The following is a 13,280-nucleotide window of genomic DNA, read 5'->3' as shown; positions in this document are numbered from 1 at the left end:
TTCCATCATTTTAACATAGTTGGAAATTTTACTCTATCCTTCTTTTAAAAAAAATACACAGGTGAATCTGTACCAGAATACCAGATGGCTTTTCAGACAGAAGTTGGAAACCATCCCACTTTTGAAGATATGCAGGTTCTGGTATCTAGGGAAAAACAGAGACCCAAGTTCCCAGAAGCTTGGAAAGAAAATAGCCTGGTAAGAAAAAACTAAATTATTAAAAAGAGGACTTATGACTGAATATGTTTTAATGTTGTTAGAAGCAAAAATAGACTGTTAATGTTAATAGTTTTTAGAGCTGTCTAATGCCAGAAATCCAACTTACTTGACTTTTATGATGTTATACATTTTCAAATTTTTCAATATAAAAAAGTCCTCTTTCTTGGTTCAGTTTCAGTTTTTTCCAAGTATAAAACACTAGAGAGACTAACTTGTGTCTGAAGGTTGCCAGATTGAATAACAGCTAGAATAATTAACATGTTAATATTTTAAACATTATTGAAATTCCATCTTATTCTCGAGAGTGGTACCAAAAATGTTAGTGCAGATGTACATATTCAGTGGCTAATAGAAATTTAAACTACCTCAAAAAGAAACCAAGGTGTGCTTATAAATTCTGCCTATTAAAAATGCAGTCTAGGGGCTCAGTTGGTGGATCATATGACTCTTGATCTTGGGGTTGTGAGTTCAAGCCCCACATTGGGTATAGAGATTTCTTAAAATAAAATCTTTAAAAAAAACAAATTCAGTCTAAAACACTAAAATATCTTCAAAGGCTCCTACCATTTTGGTAAATTGTTGCTACAGCACTGTAAACATCTTACAAACATTTATACACACACACGTACCCACCTTCTTTCTCTTTATGTCATATAACTTTTTTTAACATAAGTAGGATCATTTCATTATCCACTATCATTTCTGAAGCTTATTTTTTTACCCATGGACAGTTTTTCATGTCAGTACCTATAGATGTATCTCTTTCTCCATTTGGTCAGTATTCCATTATATATCATAATTATTGAATTATCCCTTATTGATGGTAGTACCCTGTATTTCTTATTTTAAACATTTTTTAAAGAATTACAAAGTTATGTCTATACATGGTAAATCAAATCAAATTAAGTAGAAGGTCATAAAAAAGGAAAAGGAAAAAACTCCATAACCCTACCACCACTCTTCAAAAGAAACTCTTATTAACAATGTTCTCAGGTTTTGGTTTTTGTTCCTAATTTTTTCTTCTGAAGGTTACTGTTATAACTGTAAATACTATATCCTTATTTCTTGTTATCTCTCATTTACTCTCTCCTAGGTTTGTAGCATTATAGCTATTATTACATAATTTATGTTTTGTCCACAGATCTAAAATTTAAAATAAAAACGTCAGAAATTGGGCGCCTTGGTGGCCAGTCGTTAGAGCATCTGCCTTTGGCTCAGATCGTGATCCTGGAGTCCTGGGATCGAGTCCCCCATTGGGATCCCTGCTCAGTGGGGAGCCTGCTTCTCCCTCTGCCTCTGCTGCTCCCCCTGCTTGTGCTTGCTCTCTGTCAAATAAATAAATTTTTAAAAAATCTTTTTTAAAAAAGTCAGAAATTGTAGAATTATGATTGTGTAAACATCCACTGCACAATATAGTATTGTGCTTGGACTCATAGAGAAGGAAGTAAAAATCCTATATTAGTTATTGTAAGCTTCTGCTGCTTGAGGAAGAATGTTTCAAAAGTCACCATCCACTGGATTCTCTGATTTGTCTCTAATTTGTCACTTTGTTCTTTCTTTCTTCTTTATAGATTCTATTAAGAAGCAACATTTTTTAAAAAATCTCACTCTTTTTCTTGTAAATAATAATTTCTTTTATGAAGTTCCTCTTTAAGAGTTGTATGTTAGTATGTACATGAGATTATGAATCCTTGCACCTTCAAAAATGTTTATATCTTGCCCTCACATTTGAGTAATGATTTGGCTAAGTAATGGTTTCAAGATCAAAATCACATTTTCCTCAAAGTGGTTCCTTTGAAATTGCTACTCCACTGTCCTCAAGCATTCAGACATGTCAAGAATTCCAGAGCCAACCAGTCTCGTTCCATTACTTTTTGTCTTTTTGTTTTACCCCCTTGTTTTCTTGTCTCTATGAGCTTTTAAGCCTTTATTGTTGGAATTATCACAGCTTACCTGGATATATGGAGGCGTGGAACTTTTCACACATTTTGCTTTGCACTAGACAGGTTTTCAGTTTGAAAACTCAGAGATTTCTTCAATTCAGAGGAGTTTTTCTATATTATTTAAAAAATTATTTTTTCTCCTCTATTTCTTCCTTCTGTAATTCCCATTAGATAAATATTGGTCCACCTGACATTCCAGGTGTCAGTTTTTTTTCTGGCATTTTCCATTTTTTTGTTGTACATTGTTCAAGAATTACTCTGCTTTAGCTTTCAAATCACTCATTCATTTTTCACCTTTACCACTGTTAGTTATCCATTCATTAAAATATTATTTTTGACAGTCATATTTATAATTTCTAGAAATTCTTAATGTTTGCTTCTTCCATAGCAATCTGTTCTTGTTTTAAAAATGTGATAGGAATTCAATTATTTCTAAAGGTGTAAATCAGAATTTTTGACACTTTATACAAATAATTTTCTTGATTATAGTTAACAAAAATGAAAAAAATTCACTAAGCAATTTAAATCACTTTATTATATATTTTCACATTTTACTTTTAGGTTGTCTTCATAGGATTAGAATATTTTCATTCTTGATCCTGACTTATATGGGGTGGTGGCATGTCAGAGAGAGGCTAGAGAGATGTTACGTGTTTCCGTACAGATTTAGACTGAATATTTTCTCCATTGGTCATCTTTATCATCTTGTCCATTGGTCAAGGAAGGCTTCTGCTTCAAATGAGATTGAAATCTTCTTCAAGGCATTGAAGACCTATTGCCAAAAGCATATGCCCAAAATTGCCTCCAAACTGCAGTCCCTGCTATGGGAACTGGGACAGATCTTTAAGAAGTCCTTGGCAGAAGGTGAGAGGCTGAATACTGCACCAGGATTCATTAGATATTCTAGCCTCACAGAGCATCTCTCAAAGAAAAATCTCGTCATGAAATTTTATCTAGATTTAAAATACTTATCTTCCTTAAATTGTTTTCTCACCAGAGAAATTTGACTCATTATTTTGAAATCTCTCTTGGCAACCCTACCATTACAAGATATGCATCATATGCATATTTACCTGAAAACTTTTTGCTTCCAATTTAGAGTAGGTTGCTAAGTAGGGGATAAGTGATACTTGGTTTACTTCCAGTGAATCCATTTAAATCTGATGTGCTGGGGCGCCTGGGTGGCTCAGCTGTTGAGCATCTGCCTTCGGCTCAGGTCATGATCCCAGGGTCCTGGGATCGAGCCCCACATCAGGCTCCCTGCTCCGTGGGAGGCCTGCTTCTCCCTCTTCCACTCCCCCTGCTTGTGTTCCCTCTCTTGCTGTGTCTCTCTCTCTCTCTGTGTCAAATAAATAAATAAAATCTTAAAAAAAAAGATAAATAAATCTAATGTGCTGCAGTCAATAGAACTGCTTCTCTGTAGGGGCACCTGGGTGGCTCAGTCGTTAAGCATCTGCCTTCGGCTCAGGTCATGATCCCAGGGTCCTGGGATCGAGCCCTGCATCGGGCTTCTTGCTCTGCCAGGAGGCTGCTTCCCCCTCACCCACTCCCCCTGCTTGTGTTCCCTCTCTCGTTGTGTCTCTCTCTGTCAAATAAATAAATAAAATCTTAAAAAAAAACAACTCTGTAAAGACAGTCCAATAGTAGAGAGGTATATAGGAAATGCATAGTATATAAAAAGAGAGAAATACACCTATGTCTAAAAGAAAATATTTTTGCTTCATAATTGCATTGAAATTAACATTTTTATTATAACAAAACTCAAAGATCTTCCAAATATAAATGAGTGTAAAGACTAGTTTTTAAAAACTGCTAGGGAGGGCACCTAGGTGGCTCAGTCAGTTAAGCATCTGCCTTCAGCTGAGGTCATGATCCCAGGGTCCTGGGATTGAGCCCCACATCACGGGGAGCCTGCTTCTCCCTCTCCTTCTGCCTGCTGTTCCCCCTGCTTGTGCTCTCTGTCAAATAAATAAATAAAATCTTTAAAAAAGATTGCCAGGGGCTCAAAAAACATAGATCAGTCAATAAAAGGGGGAAGAATAGTTTCCTGATAAAAATGAAAGAATAGACAATAGTCTGAGGAAAATACATGAAAATGTTAACCATAGTTATTTCTGAATATTGGATTCATGAATAACTTTTTCTTTTTTCCCCCATACTTTCAGAATTTATAGTAAAAATGAACTGTTGTAACAATTACATACACATACACACAGTTTAAATTGGAATAACAAAAAAAATAGACAAAGTTTATTATTAAAATAGTTTTTTTCCAGGGTGCCTGGGTGGTGCAGTCAGTTAGGTGTCCAACTCTTGGTTTCAGCTCAGGTTGTGATCTCAGGGTCATGAGATCGAGCCCTGCATTGGGGTCCATGCTCAGCATGGAGTCTGCTTAGAGGTCTCTCTCCCTGTCCCTCTGCCCGCCCACGTAGTCCCACCCCCCTCTCTCTTACTCTCGAATAAATAAATTTTAAAATAAAATATAATAGCTTTTTGTCTCACATGTAAAACTTTCAGGTATAATTTGTTCAACTACACCACCATTCTTCATATTTTTCATTATTTTCCAAATTATTTTTTTTAAAGATTTTATTTGTTATCAGAGAGAGAGAGCACAAGCAGGGGGAGCAGCAGGCAGAGGGAGAAACAAGCTCCCAGCTGAGCAAGGAGCCCGATGTTGGGTTGATCCCAGGACTCATGACCTGAGCTGAAGGCAGACACTTAACCAACTGAGCCACCCAGGTGTCCCCCTTTTCCAAATTCTTATCTTCCATTTCTTCATCGGTCTTGAATACTGGCTTGTTCTCTTTCCCCTCTTGAAATCATTTGTCTGATTTATCTTTAATCCTTAGTCTTAGTTCTGTATAACCTCTCTTGCTCAACAGTTTTATCTTAATACATTGTCATGTAAAAGTTTGAAACTTTCTGAGTTGTTTTTTTTTTCCTCCTCTAGTCTCTTCTTTCTCCACCCATTAAATCCAGTCTTCTAAAATGTACTATATTTTCCAAAAGCTATCCATTCTTCTTTTCACATTTATTTCATTCTTTATATTTCTCTTCTTGACAAATCAGCAAACTTATTGTGGTCTAGAATTCAACATTTTCCATACTTCTTTTCTCATACAGCCTACATTAGGAAATGCAAGTTCACATCATGATATAGTGTCTTTAGAATAATACTTAACCTTACTACGTAGTCTGTGTTTTCTTTTTTGCTCTTCTAGTCTAGAGTATTTCACTTTGGAGAGACTGGTGTAGTTGTTTGTTTTAAATGTTGGTTCCCAACCCACTAAGCTCATTTCATGACCCATCCATGAGTCCCCACTTCCATTTTCCTGTCATTACAGAGGAAAGATCTTTTGAATTTCTTGTCTTTTTTCCCGTTTTATTTCTTCTGCTTCTCTTTCTTCATCAGTGTAAATAATGATATCCCCTTTATCTTATTTACCCAAATGTTGGGTATCATTATATATTTGCAGTTAGAGTCCCTTGTTGAAGCACTCATCTGATTTTGCCTGAATATTTATATTTTTCTCTAATCTTATTTTCTCCCCTCAAAAAATTTTAACATTTAAAAGAGATATAATTGATATGGATTAAATTGCACATATTATGATACACAATTTGTTAAGTTTTGGCATATGTATATACCCATAAAACCATCACCACAATCGTAATTATGAAAATTTCAGTTACCCCCGATTTCTCTTGTGTCTTTTTGTAGTTTCTCCTTCCTGCCTCTTTGTATTCTCCATGAATCCCAGGCAACTACTGATCTGCTTTCTGTCACTAGTGATTTGTATACCTTTTCTAGAATTTTATATAAATGGAATCATACAGTATGTACTGTTTTAATCTGGCTTCTTTCAGATAGTTTAATAATTTTCAGATTCATTCATGTTGATTTGTATGTCAATAGTTTATTCCTTTTTTTTTTAAGATTTTATTTATGTATTAGAGAGAGAGAAGGCGAGAGAGGGAGCACAAGCAGGGGGAGTGGGAGAGGGAGAAGCAGACTTCTGCGGAGCAGGGAGCCCAATGTGGGGCTGGATCCCAGGACCCTGGGATCATGACCTGAGCCGAAAGCAGATGCTTAACGACTGAGCCATCCAGGCGCCCCAGTTTATTCCTTTTTATTGCTGAGTAGCATTCCTTTGAGTGAATATGCTACAATTTGTTTACCCATTCACTTGGTGATGGATATTTGGATTGTTTCCAGTTTTTGGTTACCAGAAATAAAGCTCTTATGAACATTCATGTGCAAGTCTTTGTATGGACATATGCTTTCATTCTCTTGAGTAAATACCTAAGAGTAGAATGGGTGAATGATGTAGTACATGTCTGCATAACTTTTTGAGAAAGTACCAAACAGTTTTCCAAAGTGGCTGTACCATTTTACATTCTCACCAGCAGTACATGAGAGTTCCAGTTCCTCTACATCCTTGCCAACACTCAGTATGGCCATTCTTTTAATTTTAGATATTCTAAGAGGTGTGCAGTAGTATCTCATTATGATTTTAATTTACATTTCCCTGATGACTAATAATATTTAACATCTTTTCATTTGCTTATTTGCCATCCTTGTTTATTCTTTGATGACATGTCTATTCAAGTCTTTTAACTACTTTAAATTGAATTTTCTTACTGTTTTGAAGTTCTTTATATATTCTGAATACAAGTCCCTTATCAGATACATGATTCAAAAATATTTCTTCCCAGACTGTGGCTTGTGTCATTCTCTTAAGTGTGTGTTTATAAGGGCAGAGAGTTTTAATTTTACTGAAGTCCAATTTATCAATTTTTTCTTTCATGGATATATTTTTGATTTCATATTTTAGAAATCCTTGTGTAACCTAAGGTCACAAAAATTATCTTCTGTGTTTTTTTCTAGAAATTGTATAGGTCTGTGACCCATTTTGAGGTTGTTGTGTGTCTTATTTTTTAGATTTTTTGCATATGTGTGAAGTATGGATCAATATTCATTTTTCTGCATATGGATATCTAATTGTTCCAGCATAATTTATTTTTAGAGACTACTTTTTCTCCATTTAATTAATTGCTTTTTTATCTTTATCAAAAATTGTCCATATGTATGTGGCTCTGTATCTGGACTTTTTATTCTGTTTCATTGACCTATATGTCTATCTCAATGCCAATACCACAATCTTGATTACTTTAGCATTATACTATGTCTTGAAATCAGGTAACATTAGTCCTCCACCTTTGTTCTTTTCACAGTGTTTTGGCTATTCTAGGTTCTTTACATTTCTATATGAATTTTATAATCAGCTTTTCAATTTCTACATTGAGCCTGTTGGGATTTTTATTAGAATTGAATTAAATCTGTAAACCAATTAGAAAATAATTGACATCTTAGTAATGTTGAATCATGTTAATATAGATTTATAATTATTGTTTTATGTATTTTTCTCTTAAATTGTATTGAAAAAAAAGAAGGGTCACAACCAAAAATACCCTAGTACTGGCTTTTATATTTACCTATGTGTAGTTTATTTTACCAGTGTTCTTCATTTCTTCATATGGCTTCAAGTTATTGTCTAGTGCCCTTTCACTTGAGCCTGAATGATCTCCTTTGGCATTTCTCATAGGGCAGATCTGCTAGCAACAACCCCCCCCTCCAGCTGTTGTTTATCTAGGAATGTCTTAATTTCTCCTTCATTATTGAAGGATAATTTTGTTTGATAATAGAATTCTTGGTTAAAACCTGTTTTCTTTCAGCACTTTAAATATATCATACCCCTGCCTCTGGCTTCCATGGTTTCTGATGAGAAATTGGCTATTAACTTTTTTTTCTTAAGATTTTATTTATTTGACAGAGAGAGCACAAGCAGAGGGAGATGGAGAAGCAGGCTCCCCACTGAGCAGGGAGCCCGATGTGGGACTCGATCCCAGGACCCTGAGATCGTGACCTGAGCCAAAGGCAGCTGCTTAACCGACTGAGCCACCCAGGCATCATCCCTGGCTATTAACTTTTATTTAGGATCCCTTGTACATTTCAAGTCACATCTCTCTTGCTGCTGTCAAGATTCTCTCTTCATCTTTGGATTTTTATATTTTGATTATGGTATGTTTCGGGATAGAACCTTTTGAGTATATCCTACTTAGAGTTTATTGAGTTTCTTGGATGTGTAGATTCTTTCTATTATTAAATTTAGAAAGTTTCAAACCATTATTTCTTCAAATATTCTTTCTGCCCCTTTTTCTTTCATCTCCTTCTGGGGTTCCCATTCTGTATATTTTGGTATGATTGATGACGTCTCACAAGTCTTTTAGGCTCTATTTATCCTTCTTCATTTTTTTTGTTTCTGTTCCTCAGACTACATAATTTTTTTAATCTTCAGGTTCACTAATTCTTCTCCCTGTTCATATCTGCTGTGAATCACTGTAATGAATTTTTCATTTCAGTTTTTGTACTTTTAAGCTCCAAAATGTCTTTCTGGCTCCTTTTTATAATTTTTATCTCTTTATTGCTATTCTCCAGTTGATGAGAAGTTGCTTTCCTAGTTCCTTTAATTCTTTGTCCATGGTTTCCTTCATCTTTTGAGCATATTTCAACTCTTTTTTCTAGTAACTCCGGTGTCCTTATTTCCTGAGGGACAGTTTCTTTAATTTCTTTTTTCCTGTGAATGGGGCATACATTCTTGCATTTTTTGCATGCTTTGTAATTTTTTAAGACTGGAGATTTTGAATATCCTGATGGGCAAAAAGAAAACAAAAGAAAAAAGGAAAAGATAAGAGCATACTCTCTAGGCCTTTACAGTTTGGCTTTGTGTTGGGGCCCTCCTTTAACATTTATCCAGACCCTTTAAGATTCTCTATTAGCCTTCACTTTCTGCTAGCGCTGAGCCTAAAGACCAGCCAGTTATGAAAGCTTATGGTCTGCTCTGGGCATGCATCCTGCCCTGGACATGTGCATGGCTTTTCTAGGTTTCCCGGTATATGCAGGAGTTTTTCAAAACCCTCATTCCCTAAAGTGTTTCACACCCCAGCTTTTCCTCCCTCACTTTCAGTTTTTGTTGTGTGGTTCAATTTTTGTATTTTGCCCCAGGCTGTAACACTTGTTCATTTGGCTTTCAGTGATTTCAAGGAATGTTCTCCACTTAGTCTTATCTACTTCTGTTTTCTGAGAGAGTTCTGAGTTAGGCAGAATAAAGCCAGGCCCCTTTCTTTGGTTCTTCAGGGAATTCATAGACATGTCAAAACAAACAACATAATTCCTTGGGAACAATATTTTCCTCCCTCTGGACCAGGTACATACATAGGGAACACAGACTGAGGTCTTCATATTCTACTTAGTTGCTCTAAACATTTGACTAACTTCCAGAGCTTCAGTAAGATTGATTGACAGTATTTTTACCAGGATTTTTGGTACTTCTGTGGAAGAACGTCCCCTGGTCTCCTTCCTCTGCCATCTTCACTAATGTCCTCATACAGTGAGTTGGGAAATATCCTTCCCTCTTTGATTTTCTGGGTAGAATTGGCGTTATCTCCTTCTTGAATGTTTGGTAGAATTCAGTAGTGAAGCTATCTGGGCCTCGATTTTTCTTTGTGGGAAAGTTTTAAACTACAAATTTATAGATACAGGAACTATTCAAGTCATCTGTTTTTTCTTAAGTGAGCTTTGACAGTTATGTCTTTGAAGGAATTTGTCCATTTCATCAAAATTGTCAAATCCTTTCTTAATTTTGTTTAAAGACTTTAACGCCCCATTGGTCACTTAATTTTCTTCTTTCTATACAGTTTATTTCCTTAATCTTCTCTTATCTACTTTTTTACTTATTCTGGGATATTCAGCATTGCTTTACTTCTAGATCAACTTTCTATGACCAAATCATTATTTTTCGGACCCTCAGAATCCCATGTATAGTCAACCTCTTTAAACTCTCAGCTATTTTTCTAATTTTTCCTTTTCCCTATTTCATATTAATTTACTTCTAAATCTTGTGTAAATGATTTAGTAACCATTATTTTAACTTTGGAACTTATAATAGATTTTTCTCAAAAAAAACAACCAATCAGTCAAATTACAGCTTTTTAATAGAACCCATTTAATCCACTAGGAACTGGCTGTGTTCTATCAGCATAGTTTAGAGGAATCATCATAGGATAATGTATAAACTGTGGAGCTGTGCTGCCTGGGCTTTGATCTTAGCTTTGCCACTTATTAGCTATGTGCCCTAATTTCTCCTCTGGGCCTCTTTTCCTGCATATAAAAGTAGGGATGACAATAGTACTTCAAATAAGAATTAAATGAGTTAGAACACTAGTCTAGTACATGGTAAGAACTCAACAGTTGTTAACTATTATGCATCAACAATGATGCTGTTTTAAAAATAGAAACTTCTTAGAGGTAGGGACTAGGGTTTCTGTTTACCAGATTTTATTAATCATCCAGGACAGTGCCTTGGTGAATGTCTTATTTTGGCAGGGGTGGGAATAGGGTGGAGATAGGGTCTCTTTTTGAAAAAGTGTTTTGACAAATTATTTTCCAGCTATATAATGAAAAGTAACAAATCCAGCCTCATTCAGTGTCTCTCTCTCCTCCAGATACAGAAAACAGCCAATATACCATCTTTAGCTGCTTGGATTTGGTGTTTCTGAGCTCCTCTGGGCAGTTGGTGAATGGGACTCTGTAATAGATAGTGCTCTGTTTTGGAAAGGAAGGGTCTCTTTCAGTTTTGTGTGGAAAGACTTGCAAATCTTTGCTTTAGGAAGATTTCAGTGTATACACTTCATTGTGTTGCACTTCATGTTTAGTAATTAAGAACATGAATGAAACTGGGGCACCTGGGTGGCTCAGTCATTAAGCGTCTGCCTTCGGCTCAGGTCATGGTCCCAGGGTCCTGGGATCGAGCCGTGCATCGGGCTCCCTGCTCAGCAGGAAGCCTGCTTCTCCCTCCTCCACTCCCCCTGCTTGTGTTCCCTCTCTCGCTGTGTCTCTCTCTGTCAAATAAACAAATAAAATCATAAAAAAAAAAGCATGAATGAAACTATAAATCTGTGTGTGTGGTATATGATGGGTATATGTCTGAATTAAAAAGTAATAAAGTTTCTCTGAAAGAATACCCAAGAAATTGGTAACATTGGTTGCCTTTAGACTGGGAAAATGGATGGTTGGTGGATAGGAATGGAAGGGAGATTGTATTCTCTTTTTGACCTTTTGAATTTATTGACACATACATATATTACCTATTCAAAAAATTCATTAAATACATGTCAAAATTCAAAGAGTTCAAACAATAAATTATTTTTAGTAATAGAAAAAATATGCCATGCCCAGACATCTAAAAGGCCCTCCAGAGAAACAACCACTCTTACGTTCCTTCTGTAGACTTCAGAAATTTCTATGGATTACATGACTATATATTTTTATATCCTGTTCTAATATATAGATGGGAATTACTACATCCACTTACCTTACAATTTTTACTTAGCAATTAGGAACATATACATCTTCCTAATTCTTTTCATTCTTCATAGTATCCATTATATTGCAAGTTCTTAGCCAGATCCCTATTAGAGGGCATGTGGGTAGTTCCCAGCTTTTGCTATTATAAATGATACTGCAATGAATATCTTATACACACATTTTTCTACAAACGTATAAGTGTATTTGAGGAATAAATTCCTGGAAGTAGTATTGCTGACTCAAAACGCAAATACATTTATGATTTGTTATTGATAGATTACCTCCAAATTGAGGACACTCCCGACAACAGTATGTAAGTGCCTGCTTTCCCATCACCAACACTTTGTATTATAAAAATATTGTCATCTTTCTTAATGTGATAGGTAGGAATGGATCTTGTTTTAATTTGCAGCTAGTAAGTAGTAGAGCCAAGATTTGAGGCCAGGTTCTTTTTTTTTTTTTAAGATTTTATTTATTTATTTGACAGAGAGAGACACATCGAGAGAGGGAACACAAGCAGGGGGAGTGGGAGAGGGAAAAGCAGGCCTCCCATAGAGCAGGGAGCCCAATGTGGGGCTTGATCCCAGGACCGTGGGATCAGGACCTGAGTCGAAGGCAGACGCTTAATGACTGAGCTACCCAGGCGACCCGAGGCCAGGTTCTTAACTGTCACTCTTGCTATAAAACTGGAACTAATATTCTTAACTGCTATACTATACTGCCTCAACATATTAAGATTAATCATCTTTGCATATTTTATCAGGAATTTGCACTTCTTGTTTATGTGCTCTTTGTCCATATTTCTATTATGCATTTACTATCGTTTTTTAAATGTCTTGTTACGAGCAAGCATCGCAGAAATTCAGCCAAGAAACATCAAGCCATGTTAAAACCAGTGGGTGAAAAGGTGAATAGAGAATAATATGTTTACAGAGATTTTAAGTATTCCCTCCACCCCAAAAACACTGATTAAAGTCTTAAAAAAAATTAATTGAATATAAAAGGGAAAAATGGAACTTTACAATAGAGAAACCTGGCAGGCACCAACTCAGACATGTGATCAAGGTTGACTTCACTAGTAATGAGACAGATCAAAATTGTGAACCGCATGATAAGATACAATGAGAAGAACACAACATCTCTAGGGGCCTGGGTGGCTCAGTTGGTTAAGTGTCTGTCTTTGGCTCGTGTCATGATCCTAGGGTCCTGGGATCGAGTTCCGTATCATGCTCCTGGCTCAGCAGGGAGCCTGCTTCTCCCTCTGCCTGCTGTTTCCCTGCTTGTGCTCTCTCTCTCTGACAAATATAAATAAAATCTTTAAAAAAATGAAAGAAAAAAGGACACAGCATCTCTTCTGTGATTTTTCTGCCAAAGTTTCAAACCTTGAACCTAACCATGAAGAAACATCAGTTAAATTGAGTTTCTAAAACTTAGCTGGCTGGGGCCCTGGGTGACTCAGTTGGCTAAACATCTGACTCTTTTTTTTTTTTTTTTGAAAAGTTAAAAATTCCTTAATTTTTTATTCCTCGTACCACTACCACAATTTATAGGGCAATATACCTGATGTAATGAAAAGACAAAGACAAAGCTACAACAGAGAAAAGACCTCAGGAATGTACATCTAACTGACACTACATTGCATTAATCAATAGCTGCACTTTTTGCAAACTGTGGCTATGACAGTCCTG

The 13,280-nt window shown here is 35.9% G+C and overlaps 1 protein-coding gene across 1 annotated transcript in view; it reads left to right on the top strand.

Moving 5' to 3' along the window:
• The window catches only part of BMPR2 (bone morphogenetic protein receptor type 2), a 198,159-nt gene that overhangs the window by 176,319 nt on the left and 8,560 nt on the right, over positions 1-13,280 (top strand). The window contains exon 10 of the mRNA XM_088021589.1: positions 62-198. Coding sequence (XP_087877715.1) covers positions 62-198 — 137 coding nt within the window. The remainder of the gene's footprint in view (positions 1-61; positions 199-13,280) is intronic.

The sequence above is a fragment of the Eumetopias jubatus genome, unplaced genomic scaffold (genome assembly GCF_037043125.1).
Source record: "Eumetopias jubatus isolate StellerSeaLion01/CBP00866 unplaced genomic scaffold, mEumJub1_p1.0 scaffold_3, whole genome shotgun sequence".
In the NCBI taxonomy this organism is placed as follows: Eukaryota; Metazoa; Chordata; class Mammalia; order Carnivora; family Otariidae; genus Eumetopias; species Eumetopias jubatus.
This window is presented reverse-complemented; position numbering and strand designations above follow the sequence as displayed.